Source organism: Plectropomus leopardus, chromosome 15, assembly GCF_008729295.1.
Source record: "Plectropomus leopardus isolate mb chromosome 15, YSFRI_Pleo_2.0, whole genome shotgun sequence".
Taxonomy (NCBI): domain Eukaryota; kingdom Metazoa; phylum Chordata; class Actinopteri; order Perciformes; family Serranidae; genus Plectropomus; species Plectropomus leopardus.
The window spans coordinates 23,318,985-23,336,547 of record NC_056477.1 but is presented as its reverse complement, the minus strand read 5'-3'; the positions used below and the strand labels follow the sequence as shown (position 1 = coordinate 23,336,547).

General features: G+C 40.7%; 1 protein-coding gene across 1 annotated transcript in view; it reads right to left on the bottom strand.

Annotated features, from left to right (window-relative positions):
- The window catches only part of cdh23 (cadherin-related 23), a 227,593-nt gene that overhangs the window by 177,164 nt on the left and 32,866 nt on the right, over positions 1 to 17,563 (bottom strand). The window contains exons 3-5 of the mRNA XM_042501637.1: positions 13,623 to 13,765; positions 13,292 to 13,339; positions 12,820 to 12,912 (exon numbers count right to left, since the gene is read on the bottom strand). Coding sequence (XP_042357571.1) covers positions 12,820 to 12,912; positions 13,292 to 13,339; positions 13,623 to 13,765 — 284 coding nt within the window. The remainder of the gene's footprint in view (positions 1 to 12,819; positions 12,913 to 13,291; positions 13,340 to 13,622; positions 13,766 to 17,563) is intronic.

Here is a 17,563-nt window from a genome sequence, read left to right as displayed (position 1 = left end):
GGGGTCCGATTGCAATCACGTCATGTAGCTCTGCAGCAGAGAAGAGTGGGGACAGACAGATAAGCAAGCAAAGGAAAGTACTGCATGTAGAAAGAAGATGGACATGGTCAAGACAAAAACACGTCAGTAAAATGGACCCAAGGTTTACAAGGTTTAGGCTGTGTGCGTATAGTATGATAACAAATCTCTAATGAGCACTGGCAGCACCAATGACACTAATCCAGAATGGCAACATGTATAAAGTGATCATTACATGGCAATCAGTAGTTCCTAGAACAAAGCAAATATCCCATCCTGTTATTTCCTTTGTTTCATTCCCCTTTCATCTCTCTCTTTATCTCAATTAGTCAAACCTGACGTTGTCAAATTAAATTACATCTCTTTGATGAGACATGACACCAGTTATGGAGTACTCAATGAGAGGAGTGTCGGCGATTGTCTGTGCCTCCAACTGTCTCAATTCCATTTGCTCATGCAACATTTCATAATAGTATCTTAACAATTCATTTGTAGCAACTGCTGACATTCTGCCCAAGGTTTGTATTAGTAGTAGCTCTTAGCTGCCTCACACTTTTCCTATAATGTAGCTGTATTACAATACAATAGCCTCTTCCCTGCCAAAATGTCTCTCATAAGCAATGTTTCAATTTCCCTCACTCTCTCGCTCTCTTCTTTTTCGTCCTCTCTCCTTTTAACCTACCTTTTCTATAAGCTGGGTCCTGGGGGAGGGGGTAGGGGTTGTCCCACAGAGGAAAGAGTGGAAGAAAGATAGAGAGGAGCGGTCGAGCCCGCAACTCAATTACACATCAAAGCACTTATGTTGGGGACACCACGGGTGGAGGTGGAGAAGATGATGGTTGGGGACGGAAGGGGTTTCACTTGGATGAAGAGGGACCTTGGTGACAGTGTCTGGTATCACTGATAGTTGCTGACAACAGGGAGACGACAACACGCCAAAAAATTGAATCGCACCAAAGAATATCTAAACTATCCTTGGGTCCACAGAATTTATTATTGAAGTTACAGTCCAAACAGCTGCAGCTGAACACAGAATTCCAAACTCTGTATGTTCTGCTGCACTCCCTGGTAAAAGAAGAGGCTACCATACATACTTTTGTACATTATTCCTTATTCACTGAAACCTAGTAAATAGATGAAATGTTTTTTTTCATTAAGAATGCCAGGAATTTGCTTGCTTTACTAATGGAAGAACTTGAAATCAAAGCGCACTATGGTCTTTCAGTACTCAATTGTTTTGTGACCTGAAAAACTGATTTCCTGTTGTTTGGTGTCTTACTGTAAGCATTAGAACAGTGAGGATACTTGTAGAAGTGGATGTAAAACTGCACATTGTTATGGTAAGTTTGCCTAATATCAGACAAAATGGTCAACTGGTTACACTCCATTTCCATCATCAGTTTGACATGGCATCCATTAACTGATTTCAGTGGGTGAGGGGGATTTGATTTGCCCTAAACAATCACTGACCATATATCCTGTGAATCACACATTTTGAGTCCACACTGATATACAGCTATGCCAACACAGTTGTTTTGCTGAGGTTTTAAGACTGGAGTGGAGCAAAGAAAAAAACTAAGATATCAGGTCATATTGAGAACATCAATTTAGACCAGCCTTGATAGCAGAGTCTATCATGGTTATAGCAGTTGCCATTATTGCTATTACACCTACTTGGTTTGGGCGCACTGCTGCTTGGCAATGGTCCTGTCTGAGACTCTGATTGGAAATTTTAGTCCCTCCATAGTACTCTTTGGATTTTTGGACTCAAAGGTCCGGACCGAGACAAGTATTAAGAGAGTGGTAAGATAGTTAATTATGATGGAAAACAAGAGTTACATGTAGACCAATTAAACTGAAAGTAAGCTAAACCTGAAAGCTGCGAAGAATTAAACACATCACACTGCAGTGTTATTTACAACTGAAAAAAATCTATAAATAATTAAATGTCTGTGTTGAAAAAAAAACCCCAAACAAACAAGAAAATATCAAGCCATGATACTTTGTAAAGTGCTTCCTCCACAAAGACAGAATCAATAATCAGAGATTCAGTCAGAAAATCCTACAGAGGAAACAATCCTGAAAGCTGAGAGCCCTGCTAGGAGCCACTGTGGTAGTGGAGCATATAGTAAATTTATAATATATGATGACGTGCTTTCCTAGCCTTACCAGTATTGGGGCCAAAGTGTAAAATTTGATGGAGGTGCTATTAAAATCAAACTGGTTCAGCCCCTGAGAAGCATAAATGTGCAGGGGTGAATCTCTTTGCAATCATCTTGGTAAACTGAGATATCTATCTTGTGCAAAGCGGACATTTTGGGCTTAGAGGCACACTAGAGGCCAAACTGCAAAAGGTTAAACCTTTGGAGAACATTAATGTCTAAATAAATACCCTGGTCGTCTGCTCATTTAATTTAGACTCGTGTGTGTGGGACTGAGGTGGCACTAAAAACTCAAACACGCAGCCAGTACACAATTACTGGCTGCTTGTCTAAACTTTCCTTCCTGGGAACCACAGTGTTACAGAGACAGACTAATATAGCCATCATCAGTCCCCACGGCTAGTGGGACGAGAAGGCTGGTTTGTTCTATAAGAGGAAGTGCCAAATAAGACGCTGCTAGACACCATGAGACAGACTGGAATGACAACCTGAAAATGCAGCAGAGATTTGACAAAGATGGGCTGTAAGATGGAGCTTAAACATCTGTTTGTCACCTTAATTAATTTAAGAGGTGTTTGTTGTGGTTGTCATCCACGCCTGCTGCAACATAGCTCCGTAAAAACTTGGGATCTGAGGTGTAAATTGAACGGTGAAAGTAATGGCAGTCGTCAAGGTATGATTCAAGTTAATCATATTTTACCCTACAGCAATATTTTGTGTATGTATGGCTTACTGTAAAACAAAAAAGAAGGTAAACTGTTAGTAGAAACAGAATTCCTTTAGTATTCCCTTTCCATTCTTCCATACATTTCTATAATGCATCCTTTTTTTTAATGTCTCCCTCCCGTCTATCTCAATTGTGGATGTGACAGCCAAAACAGATTTGAGCAAATTGGAAAGGCTATAAAGCTCTATTAAGGAAAATCCAGCCACGGTCTGAGCAACAGTGAGGGGGAAAACAGACGAATGGGGAGGGAGGTGCATATTGAGACACAGAGGAAGACAGAGGGAAAGAAATCGTTGAGGAATTTGCATAATGCCAAAATGGAGCCCTGGTGAGGTTGAAGACACGACTCGTTGCTGAACAAATTTTTTCCACACATTTATTTCTTTTTTCCTTTCAGCGGAGTATTGTTCCCATAAATATGACATCACACACACTGCAAAAAGCGATGAGAGCTAGCACTCTGTCTATCTTTCCATCTCCCACATAAACATAAACCCAATCACACAAGCTGCTGCAAAATATGGAGCGACTGACACGGTGCACAACTGTCTTCAATGTTAGCAAAACCTTGTCAGAATTCACAATTCTGCCAAGTGAGTGTTTGAGGGAAGGAGAGCGCCATAGGCAGGGTGGGGGCGGGGATGGAGGGGTGGGACCCACACACTTGAAAGAAAGGGAGAGAGGGAACGACAGGTTGATTTATTCAAAGAGTGAGGAGTGGGTGAATCAAACTTTAATGGCTTTTGGGAGTGCAAGCCGTTCTCTCTCCCCCTTCAATCTTGCCCCTCTCGCTCAGTCTTTCCTTCTGTGCTCCCACCTTACTTCCCTTACTTCTCCCCCCTCCCTCACTCTTTCTCACGCTCTCTCTCTCTCCTCTGAAATACGCTTTTTGATGGTCACTCACAAACACAAGCCTTAGCTTTTTCTGACAGACAAATCTGTGCCCATCACTGCATAGCACGCAAATCAAGGTGCTCTTCATGCTCAGTGGGATAAAGTAAATGACAGAAAGATAAAGAGGGGAAGAGGAGGTGATTTACCTTCACGAGTGGCAGCATACGTGATGCCCAGGCAGTATTTGTTGCGTTAACCCCTGGACTGGAAAGGATGCACAGAAAAATTGTTCTACAGGCACGACATCCTCTTTGACAGCTCACTTAAGCGACCACTTGCCCTGAAAGGCTCACTGAAGTCCACAAATGAATCATCAGACATGGAAGTGAATGACTGCCTCACTTACTCCTTCAAAAATGTGCTATCCACATTTGAACCCAGTATATAGTTGGCTATATATCTATAGTGAATATCTGCAGATGGAAAATTACACCTCTGCACACACAAAATATACCACCAGTGAAATGCAAAAGCTGAAACTCTTTCTGCATGAAATATGTGAACAAACAGCTGGTAAAACATCCTGGGCCTGTAGATAAACTGACCATATGTACTGTATTTGTGCTGTATAAGACATGGAGGAGTTAGTGTAGGAGTTATGATTAGTTTGTACAGGATGATCATGTGCTGTGGTCTAATCAGTGCTGTCAAACATAATCATACCAGCAGATGGAGAGAAAGAAAAGAAAAGAAAACTACATTCAACAGAACTACCAACAGTTTACAATTTCAACAATACCTAGAGCATTTTTTCCACTGCATTCATGATTTCATTATTCCATGTCATGTATATAATAATATAATACAGAAGAGGGGTTTCCATATGCCATTGAAAAATGGAAAAAAATGATGTGGCAAAGTCTTTAATGAGGACAGTGGAGGACAGTCCTCCAAGGGGGAGCTGGGGGGGGGGCATGACCACCCTGAAATAATCGGCGGTTGACATTAGCACTTTTCACAGTCTGTGGTGCGTTCATTTAAAAAAACAACAAAACAAAAAAACCTAGATAGTAGTATCTTGTGAAAAAAGACAATATAGGGCATCTAGTTGTACCAACCATGTTACCATAGCTTCTCAGGAAGGGGGCTAAAGAAAACTCAAATTTAGGCTAACATTTTTTGCAAGGAAAGAATTAGAATGGCTATTTCACAGGGGTCCTTTAAATTCTCACTTCAAGATATCTGAATAAAAATGGGCCCTATGAATATGCACAAGTCTCCTCTAAACTTGAGATGGCATGCTGCCAGTTAATGTGTTGTGCCCTAAAATCGAAGTACTCCTTCAAATTCAAGCTGTATATTAGCTTTGATGAAAAGGACAACTAGTCTATTTGAAAAACAACGGATCACCTAACATGTAAAGATACATAACACATTAAAACAGGATAATGTTTTGGAAAACCACAACTTTAGCACAGAATTGGGACCTAAGCACTAAATGTATGTAAGAGGAGAAAGTGATAAAAAATGGAGCCTGAGGTGAGTAAAATATTGACTACTTCCCGTTTAACCTTCTCACTTTATCCATTTTTTTTCTCTCTTTCTCCCTAAATCCCCCCATCCCTCCCTATGGGGCTCAGGGTCTTAGTGTCAGGCAGAATTCTCTTTGAGGCCTGCGCCTGTCAACCAGCCACCACTCAGCTCTGCAACCACTAGATTCAATTACACTACAGGAGAGACCAGGAGAGATGATACTGAAATCATTATGGGCTAAATCCAACTTCTAGGAGGCAGCGTGTGTGTTTGTGTGTGTGTTGTGCTCATAAAGAAGGTGTGTGTTGGTTGGTTTCTCTGTTCAGGATGCCTGTGCAGAAGTTGAGTCACACATTTTTTATGACTACAATTTCAAAATAAATGTATTCCACTACAAAATTCTTTTAAGTTCCCAGAGAAGCTTGCAACTGCAATGACATTAGTCACCCATATTATGTAGGTGCTGCTTTAGAGTTAAATGTCGGTTTGTAACCTGGTAAACAAATTACCTTTGGATGCTGTAAGCTGCTGAGATACAGGGCAGAAGGCATTACAAGATTAGGGATTGAATTTTTGCTTTCAGTAGTGAAAAAAGGCAAAGAAGAAAGGAATATAACTGATTCATCTATGTTCTACCTGACAGCGACAGAGGGCACATCAAATAGCAGGTGTCTCTGTTTCGTTGCCAGAACCCACATCAAGCATAAGCAACTCATTCACAGGTGTAATAGGAGCTCTCAAACACACTCTGCCAATATTATCTTAAATATTATGAGTGCATTTGTGTGTGCACTTGTGTGTTTAGTGTGTGAAATGCTGTCATGGTATTCAACTCTAAATCATTCTGAGGAGGTAGAAGCCAAAAGTTGGGGCCGAAAATATTGCGGATTTAAATTAATCTCTTTTACTCAGCTGTTATCATACTATAGTATCACTGAGTGGTGGATCTACTTCCCAAATACACAATCATCCAACTCATAAAAGTTACAGATATATTATAGAAATACTTCATCCAAAAATAATAATTTGTCTATCAATTACTCAGCCCTGCGATGTTGAATCCATGAAGAAAACTGTTCCACCGCGAACGAAGACTCCAAAAATCCAAAAAACAAAAAAAATTGTTTGTGAAGGTGTCGGTGTAAAGGGGGACATATTTAACAACAGCAAAACTGAATCAAAACACTGGTTGGCAAACACTCACATGACTCACACGATAAAATACAAGTCTTATTTAACCAGTTAACTCTGGACTCAAAGGCATGCATTTTTAATAGATCTTTATATTTAATAAACTTCTGCATACATGTAATGGCACGCATATGTTTGAACTTACCATGTGCAATTCATTTAGCTGAATTACTCAATTGCAACTTCATATACTCCTCTGTGTGAGGAACTGTTTATGCAAAGTGATGCAAATAGTTAGGTTTGAGTAAGAATACACACTGAGCATATGACTGGATGAGTGAGACTTTGATTATACTGCATCAGGTTGTGTGAGTGTTTTTAAACTGATATTTAGTCTTGTTACACGCGGCCCCAATTTACTTTACTATATAAGCAATTTTCTCAGCTTTTGGATATTTGGTTCACCATGGAGACGTGATTAAAGTAAAGTTTTTTTCACAAATCCAACATAACACAGGATGAGTAACTGATAAACAAATGATCATTTTGATGGTGAAGTATTCTTTAAAAAAAAGGGACCTATGAGCCATATTTCTGTTTGGGGCAGCATGCTAGAACTATATTACTTATAATTGTTTTAAAAACAAGCCTCAAGTTTCTCACGAGGATCCCTTTTATTCAGCTTATTTTGGGTAATTCTCTTTCAAAACAAACCACATACAGAAACTTTTCTCTTATCAGACTACCAGACTGAAGGGCTTTTCTTTCTTTTGATGTCTGACTTTCACCTGAAGGGTTTCCACCTTGGGTAGCCCTTTTCTATAACATCAGCCGTAGTTCATCAGAGCTTACTGTAGGTTAGAGAGGGACATTGAGATATGGCTGATAGAAAATAGAGGCTGAGGAGGGATTTGCTCACCTGTCTGACATACCTGAGAGACAGTAAACAGATAAAGTTTGGATATCCATCACCTGGAGTCTCTTGCCTGTCTGCCTGTTTGCCAATACATTTAATACATCTATGTGTTGCATTACAGCACTGTTCTGAAGTGGGCTGTACAATCTTGTGTGCATCATCACTGTGTTATTGGAGGCATCATCCCTGCCCTGGCTACACATCAAATATAAGATTGAATTCAAGGTTCTTTTATTTGTTTTTAAAGCCATTCATGGGTTGCCCCCTCTGTACATTGCTGTACTTCTCTTTTCTTACTCCAGCTCTAGGCCACTTAGATCGTCAGAGCAACCAGTCTTGATCTTTAACTGTCCCAAGATCAAAACTGGTAAGGGAGATCGTGCTTTTGGGGTAGCTGCTCTAAATCTTTGGTACAGAGCCTTCCGCTTAAAATGTTTTCCCTCCGTCGACACTTTTGAAGACTAATCTTAAGACTTACATGCAATCAATGGCCTTTGGTTGCTCATAGTGGTTTTTCATATTTTCTATATATCTTTTTACATATGTAATTGATATTGTCTGTCTTAATTTGTTTTATATTTGTGTACATATAACATTATCTTGTGATTTCTACTACCAATCTGTTTTTGTTCCTATTTAAATGTAATCTGTGTGTCATTTGCTTTACTTTGTACAGCACTTTGGTCAGCTGTGGTTGTTTTTAAATGTGCTATAAACTTGATTTGATTTGATAAAAGTGAAGGGGAACAAAAAATAAATCTAACTTGAAGTTTTACCTTGCTGATATGATGTAAAAGCAAGTATGTATAATATCTATGAACTAAATACATGTGATTTTACACACTTGAGTGTGTAAAATCCAATAACAGCAAAATGAAAACTTGTTTTGTGCATATTTATGCATGTAGGACAGAGGAGAGCCCAAGAAACTGCAGATGAACAGAAGCAGGAAAATACAAGTGACTAAAAGAAGAAGAGAAACTGTGTTTGTGGTCAGGGGCAGTGTATGGAACAGCAGGAGATGGCACACACTGGGCACACTTAGAGAAGTTGTTAGCGCTGGCATTTCATATTATCACAGCGGCACTGACAGAGAGACCAACTCTCAGTGGGGGAGTGTGAGGGTCAGACAGCTGGAGGGAGGTGTGTGTGTGTGTGTGTGTATGTGTGTATGTGTGTGTGTGCTTTTGAGGAGGGTTGTTCTTAAAGCCACGGATGGTCCCACAGTTGCTCAGACAACAGCTCTGCAGATGCACACTCAAAAAACATTTTGAATTTGTCGATAGAGGGCTTGCTGTACAGAGGACTACCTGTCGCGCTTAGGGGAATGTGAAAAACACTTCTCGGTATGTTGTAGGCTCACTCCATCATCTCATCCAATAATGGATTTGGGTTGTGGCCCATCTGCTGTTCTATCAAAACATTATTTCTGGTGAGAGTCTTCACTCCTTGTACCCAGTCTCTGCTGCTGGCTGCGTGAGTGTGTGGATGCTGTAAATCTGGTCAGCTCATTAGCACTGACAGAGGAAATGCTAGCAGCCCACCTGCTCCCCTTCACCCTCTTTATGGCTCTACAAATTAAAACGACATTTACACACACTCTCCCCCGCTCTCCCTACTGCACTGCTCACCTTGCCACTCACATTGCTTCATCTGCTCACTTCTGAGCTGCGTCAGGCCCACCTCAATACACCTCCTCCCCTAATTATTCTTCTGTTTCAACAACCCTAAAGCCATCTGAGTTGTTTTCTATTTGGCTTCTGTCAATCTGTGTGTTAAATGACACAGTTTTAATCCTTCTAGTCTTTTTGTAAGCACTCTTTAACTTTTACTTCTCTGTCATTCTTCACATCCATCACCCTCTTCCATCTTCCTCTCTGTGTGCTGAAGTTCAGAAGCACTATTTAGCAGTGCTGATTGAACTCTAACTCCCGTTACTCTGGCATGTCCTGTGAGTGACAGCATGATGGAGTGATGTTTGCTTTGCCCGCTATCAGGTCAGTTAAGGTCACAGTGTTAATAAGGCCATAAAAACGCAGGTGACGAAAGTTGATGGAAATGAGATAAGGTTGAAGGAAGGGGAAAAAACTGATACTGAATGACCATCGTTTCCAAAACTCCCACCTCCAGGTGGAAGAGGTGTAAGGCTTTAATTGCCTCAATTCAGCAAGGACACCGCCATCCTCGGCCAGCAGCAGTCTTTCAGAGGCTGTGGCGAGCTTTAAAGCTCTAGCGTGCAGTCTGAGGAGAAGTCTGAGTTCTGCAACTTTACCTCAAGCTGCCACTAAATCCCACACACTGGACCTCTAAAGCTAGAGCAGAGTCAATAATATCATATAAAACCAAAAGACCTAGGTCCATTTGTACCAACAATGTCATACTAGCTTGTAGGAACGGGGGTTAAATAACACTTCAAGGTTAGACAATATTTTGGCAAGGGACATACTGCCATGGCTAAATTAACACGGGTCCCTTGACTATCGGAATGAAAATGGGTTCTATGGATACCCACGAGTCTCACCTTTACAGACAAGAATATTTCTACATACTGGGGTACGTAGTGTTGGAACTGCATACATTGGGTGCGACTAGAAAGCTGAGACTCTTGTGGATTCAGTGAGCTCACTTTTATTCATGTATGATGATATTAACAACCATAGTAACCATTTCATTGTAATGAGACTATTTTTTCAAACTGCCATCAGTGTATAAAATGACCTCTGAGATATTACACCCTCATGAAACTCTACAGCCACAAACTAGAAACGTCAAGCATTCAACGGGTGGATGACTTTCATAGGTGTATTGACACTACAGGGGTTTATAAGCACTTTCTAGAACACACGTGCTCACCATCCATTGAAGAAAAATGCAGTTCTTACAGAAATTTCCAAATGTCAAGTTTTTTTTGGTTTTTTTTTAAAGATTATTTTTTGGGGCCTTTTATTGCCTTTAAAATTTTTTAATACCAAATCACAGCATGGATTTTTTCGTGGTGTTCCTCAAGGTCTTGGTGTCTTCATATTGTATTTTATTATTTAATTTGTTAAATCCAGCGTCAGATCTGTGTGACGAAAGGTGTCAACCCCCAAATTGTTGCAACAACATATCAGACACCATTGAACATAACTCCTTAACCAAGACACCTTTATACATATTTATGACTAGAAACACTTGAAAAATCGTGCTGAGCTACATCTCAAACTAATATTCTGTTTCCAGCTTTCAGATGATGTAAACCACTTGTAGGTGACATCTACTGTTGACCTGCAATCTTCCCCTATAAGATCCACTGTCCCCCATGAAAGAGACAAAAATTGGTCTGTGGTAGGGAGGGGCAGAGTGAAAGAGGTTAATGAAGAGCTCTTGGCAAGATGCAACAAACAGTCATAAAAATAAGAATGAATTTTCTGTCTCATTCATCAAAAAAGGCACACTAACTACTAAGTTGATCTGTGATAAAACACATTCTCCCTGCATTAGTCTCACTCTGTGCTCACAAATGAACAAAAGGTTTGCATATTTTATTTTGACTGTTCTGTCTTATTGTAACGGCCATCAGCTATTTGCATTACTGAAAACATTGGATGCACTGCTGTGTTTAGTGTTTTAAGGAATCTGATCTATTACTACAACCCATTTCCTCAAATAAAAAAGCCTGAATTTTGTAAGCACTAGGAGGGCAGGACTGACACAAGCAGTAATTCACTGAGTGATGCAGGGGAACTAACAAAATGTGAGCGTCTGAGGGTCAAACACGGCTCTGTTTAATGGCTTTCCGGAGGCTAAACTGAAGCCTATTGTTTGCAGAGCTTGGAAAGTCTGTATGTGGACTATAAGCGAGTCCCACACAACTGAGCAGTGGTTGCACTGGCCTGAGAGAACCTTCCCTGGTGGGTGGTCTAAACAGCTTCGTCTTAACGTTCCTCTTTCTCCCATTTATTTGCCTGACTTTATGGATTGGGGAGAGAAAAAGCCACTGGCTTTGAAGATTTGGTGAAGACTCAGAAAGGAGTATGTGCTCAATATAAACACAAGATATGTGCATGTGTGTGTATGTGTGTGTTTGTGTGTGTGTGGATTTCAGCCCCTGTTTGAAGTCCTCCACTCCACTCTGGCAATTACTTCTATAAAGGATTAGATGAGGGAGAGGGCAAAGAGGAGAGAGAAAGATGGAGAGAAGTAAGAGCTGGGAAGGGAGGTAGCAGATTCACAGAGAGGACAGAGAAACGAGAGAAACGGAGAGGAGAAAAGAGATTGAGGTCTCCACTGCAGTGAGTGTTATTCTTCCCTATAAAGGGGGCTGTGCACACTCTCTAAACATGAGCTTGAAGACAACTCCTCGAATCACGGGAAGATCACAGGTGCAGCAAAACGCAGCAATTTCCAGGGCACCAGAGACCCAAAAGCACTATGAATTGTTCGTTATTACCATAAGTTGGATGTTATCACCATGCAGTCACTACTGCTACAATAGTCATAGCTTTGAGGTAAATTTCATATGTTTCCTTACCTTTTCTTACATTCCACATGAAAACCATTATTTGTCAAAGCACTTATAGTATTTGTGAGAAAACTGTTCTGTGAATGGTCAGTTTTTCTGCTGGCTTCATTGTTTTGATGTTCATAAAACAATAATACATACAATAACTAACATAACTAACAAAGTTTTCTTCAGGAAGAGGTACATCACAACCTCTTACTCACACATCATTTTAACTGTACACTGTACTGCCTTGGATTCAATAAAGGGACAGTTCGCCCCCAAATCAGAATATATTTTTTTCCCTTTTACTTGTAGTGCTATATCAGTTTAGATAGTTTTGGTGTGTTTCGCAGAGTGTTGGAGATATCCTTAGTAGAGATGTCTACCTTCTCTCCAACATAATGGAACTTTGAGCAACACAAGCCTAGAGCTAAGGCTTGTCTTGCTCAAAGTGTAAAAAAACTCATGAAAAATCATGACTTGGTTATTCAAGATAATCCACAGACTTTATTGTGACAGTTTCGTGTAGGAGCTATTTCCTTTCTACCAAACTACACCCATCAGCGGTTTCAGCGGGCAGATGAAAGTGTATTTACTGCACAAGCTAGCTTACATTACAGCTCAGCCAGGCAAAATGCCATTAATATTTACATCTCCCACTTCTGTACAGTGATGAGGTTCACCTACAGGAAATTTAGAGTCTCTTGAGACATGACATGCAGGTTGACAGGTGTAGTTTGGTAGAGAAACAAATAGTTCCTCCATGAAACTGGATTCTGTGCACCGCAGTACACCTGGCAACTGTATGTCTGTGCAGAAGGAAGTGTGCATATACTCATGGACAAAAGGCTCCTGACAGCAAGAGATATAAAAGTCCCTGGCAGTAGACGCATGGCTCCTTGTGCATGGTGATACAGTTGGCACTACAGATAAGAGAAAAAAACAGCTATTTTTGATTTTGGGTTGAACTGTCCCTTTAAGTTTTTGAGCAAATTAACTTTGTCATCCTTACCTCTGGGATGTGGACGGTGTAGGGCTGCCCATGGAAGACTGGCGCATTATCATTCACGTCTCCAATCTGGATGTTTACTGTGTCTTTGACCACCTGAGGGAGGAAACACCTTGGTAAAACTGTGTCCTCCTCCACAAGCTGCTTGTCAGAGAACTGTAGTCACTGAAAATGTATATTAGCCACACTACGCCAAGATTCAGAGTGAGAGAAAACAGGACAAGTGTGTGATAGATTACCCGCAGGGGAGAGTAGGTTGAACGTCAGTATGTTTCAGTTACTAAACTACGTTGAGTGAGACAGGTGTCACAATGATTACATGTGAGAAAGAGAGAAATAAGGGTGTGAAAGAAAGCCAGAGACTGAAAGGGAGACAGATGGAGAGAGAAGGTCTCTGTAACATTTGGTCAGGCTGTATCCAGGTGTCAGCGTGTGACGTGAGGTGTCATAACTGTGATCACAGTGCAAATCTTACCTCTTGAATGTCACTCACGTAGAACTCAACCTGCATCTCTGACTTGGTCTGTTGGGGACAGAGATGGACATCAGCATAAACTTTGCATGGACATGTCGTGCAAAAGAGCAGTGCAAAAAAGCATAAAAAGACAAAAGTGCCACTCTGAACTCAGAGCCCTTTCTTTTTCATCCCTTGCGGCTGAAGAATTTTGCACTTTTCACTGCTCTTTCATCATTTGATCATTTATATTCCATCTGCTATTTTCAAAATTGTCCTGAGTGTCTTTTCTTGAATATAATGCATTTGCTTTGGTAATGTGTGAGCGCGTGTGTTTGTTTGGTGTTCGTACCTCGCGGTCGAGCTGCTGTCGAAGCCAGACCACACCCGTGTCTTTGTTGACAGAAAAATACTTCATGGCCTCTTCTCCTGACACACCATATATGAGAGGTTCCCCCTCAGGATCATTTGCCTTCAGCTGGGCTACTGATGAACCTGCCGAAGAGAAAGCCAAAGGTCAGACGTCCCACAGGGTCAAAGACCATGGTGTTTAACAAGATTTTTGATTGGTTAGGTTTACCTTGTATTCACTTATGTAACACAACCATTGCAAATACACTCCAATTCAGCATTTTCCCTTTAAGTCCCATTCCTTCTGCCACATCAAAGGATATGTTACACATATACACATTTCATTGCTTTTCTCACATTGATGCATTTGTATTGCATGGAACATTATTGTTATCCATCTGATTACTTATTTTGGGGCTAATTTATGCTATATGCATATGGACGGCGCCGTCTGCCTGCACTCTGCATTCATTTCATCATTTCTTAAAGCTTACCGATACAGACAAAACAGAGGAGTACCACCGGAGAAAACAAAGATATTTTAAAGATGGTGGAACATAATTAAACAAATTGATGAAAAAAATCACTGATAATATAGTAAAAACAATGCTCCTTCCACATGTCGGGATGTAATTAATGGCCTCTGAAACCACCGCCATCTACAATAGTGCGTAAAGTATTACGTTCTCCTCCACTGTCGTCTCGTTTGCTGTTGTCTGAAAATTTGGCTCCGCCTTCTAGTGCCATCTATTGGCTCTATTATGCCAACATTTTAATGTTAAAGATGGCATTACCGCACACGCATAGCTCATTGAAACACACTGGCCTGTGCAAGGGAAGAAGAGCAACTGCAACTGCTTCACTCATCACAGATGTAAGAGCTTGGACAGGCTGGCTAATCAAACCCAGAGGTGGAGCGCTATCAGGCTGACTAACCCTGCCCTGACAGGTCAAAAAGGGCATGGCTAAGGTTAGGAGGCATGGAAGACAGCATTGCGACCCCTCGACCCAGTGGGACAGGGCTCATTACAGTCTGGGGTAAAACTGCTGGGACAGGCTTCAGGTTCACATCTGACCCTAAATAGAAATGCAGGTATTGACTATGAGTGTGTGGATGGGAGAGTCAATACACAGGTCATACACACATATAATAACCACATGTACACACACTCATCCTCACTCCTTGCAGGTACTCAGTCACACTGTAGAGGTGAAGCCAAACTAAATCAACCCTGTCACTTGCGCCCCAAAATACTTAACACAACGACCAATTAGGCTTCACAATCACACACCCCTTTCGTTTTATTAATACACCCCATTTTCCTATGAAAGGGTGGCAAAAATGACTAATTAATATAACGATTTATGAACTCCTCTCATTGCGTCTAATGAGATTTATGCAAATTCAGCTGCTTTCAATATGAGTTATAATTTGGTTGAAGACGGTGCAAATTGAGCATTTTACCTCATAGTCATCAATAATAACTGATTTTTTTCCCCTCCTCCTTCCTACCCTCTCGACTGTGGAGGAATTGTCTGCTCCATGTGGGTCGACGTACACTCGGGTGAAGTGTAACAAATGAAAGATAACAAAATCATTTGAAACTAAGACTATGTATGATAGCCACAGTCTTTTGGAAGATTAACTTCTGGAAAAAAAACAAGGCGAACTAAGGTTTACTTATTAAGCATATGTGCTAGATTCTCTCACATGGAGAGATGGCACATGTGCTGAAGAGGATGGCTGAATCAATGTTGCAAGTTTAGGCAGTTGTATATTATTTGATTAAGATCTGGTACTGCATGATAGGTATGAATTTCTCTGAATGGTTTTTTAATCTCCACCAGGCGTAAACCTGCAGGGATCATGCGTTTGGTCATCTGTTTGGGTGTAGAAGTGTGTTTATACGTCTGTCCACAGCTAATCTTAAAATAAAACTACTGGACCAATCGGCGTAATTTTTTTGCCTGCACATTTATGACTTTACGTTCAAGGATTTCTTGTGGTTGATGCCTAAAAACCTGTTTTATTTGACTGCTTTATACCCTGTTTTATCTGACTGCTGACTCTGCATTTCTCTTAGCAGCAGGGTAGGAGCCCCAAGTTTCCTGAAAATCGGGATTATCTTGTCTGTTGCAAGCCACATTTTGGCCTTCACCATGGCTAAAAACTAAAATCCATAGAAAACTCTGATCTAAATTTGAACCAAAGCATCTGCAGATTAATACCATAGCCAATATGTTATGAAGTTAAAACAAAAAAAATAAATTTGTTTTTTTGTGGGGTTTTTTTGTAATCTTTGCTGCCATCTTGACTGCGAGAGAGCTGGGAGAGACAATACCAAGTATTTGTGGCTGTCTTTAAGTCATTTAAAATACATTCATCCTCATAATGATATTGTATCTACATTTCACACGCAGTGCCAGTTGGCAGAAAACCCCAATCAGGTCTGTGCGAGGCGTCACAAGTTTGACCAAAGAAAGACAGGGTGCATATTTGATAGGCTAATAGGACATATTGCAGTGGACATGATCCACTCGGGCTGTCCCGTAGCAGGCGGAACGCAGCAAAACCTGCACACTACTGCATGCACTTTCCTAGTTTCAGACTGTGTTTCACTGTATTCAGAATTTTTTAAGTTTGCCAAGTGACAGACTTTATATTGACAAAGCAAAAATGGATGCAATTAGAAAAAACAACTTTGTCTTAAAAGACAGAGTCTTTTAGGATTCAGGATTAGAATAAATCTAAGGGGGGGCTCCAAGTGGCTTAGTTGGTAGAGCGGGCGCCCCATGTACAGAGGCTATGTCATTGCAGCAGCTGCCGCAGGTTCATTTCCAAACTCAGCCCTTTGCTGCATGTCATCCCCTTTCTCTCTCTCCGTATTCACGCTTAATCTGTCCTATCAAGGCAAAAAGCCCCATAATCATCAGAATTAATAAATAAATAAATAAATGAAAGGGTACAACATGTTGAGGGTTCAGGTTTGGTTAGAACACTGCTGTTACACTAACATTTTTTTTTTTTTTTTTTTTTTTTTTTTTTTGTGTGTGTGTGTGTGTGTGTGTGTGTGTGTGCGTGTGTGTGTATAGTGTAGGTATCCTTCTAGTGCTTATCTGTAACACTGTGGCACCAAGCCCTTTCCCTGACAAATGATGCTATTTAGCAGCAAGTGATGCCAGTATTACTGTTATGAATGATACAGTGCACATTAACATTGCCCCTCCTCTTCTCCTCTACTCTGCAACACTGCTCTCATGACAAGAACGATGGGCTGGAGGAGCCATCTCTCTACCTCACCTTTCTCTCTCCCATTGTCCCCTGAACCTCTTAGTCTCTGTGCAAACTCAAATACTGAATCTTCAATGTTCCTTCTGCATTCAGACAGTAAGGTCAAACCACAACGGCCAAAGCAAAGACATCTGGGTGCCAAAGAACAGCACTTACCTACCATACTGACCGGGTAGATTTAGAGCTATCTGTCCTCCTGTGGGTTAATAGAAAAAGTGGGAGAAAAAGCCTCCAAGTCTTGCTCTATGATACGCAGTACACACACAGTTTTGTAAGCGTCTTAAAAAGCCTGACTGTAGTTGTGCTGGATTCCAAACATGCCAAATATTTAAAAATGGATTCAATAAAAGTGAAACAATGCAGGAGTACATTTTTTAACTTGTGTACTTATGCAGCTCATTTCTTAAATATTTTACTGACAAAGGACAACATAGAATACATGGTTTATTAAAACTTAACTTTGAAGCTACTTGAGGGGAAATTTTAAGAATGGATTGAGAGCCGAGTACTGTCGGGCCAAAGGTCTGAATCATGAACAAATAGAGAGCATTATGATGGGATCACTCGAGCCAAGATACAGCAATCCATGGCTTAAAAGGAATGTAGACCAGGGGCATGAAGTGTTCGGGTCACATCCATCTTCGAACTCT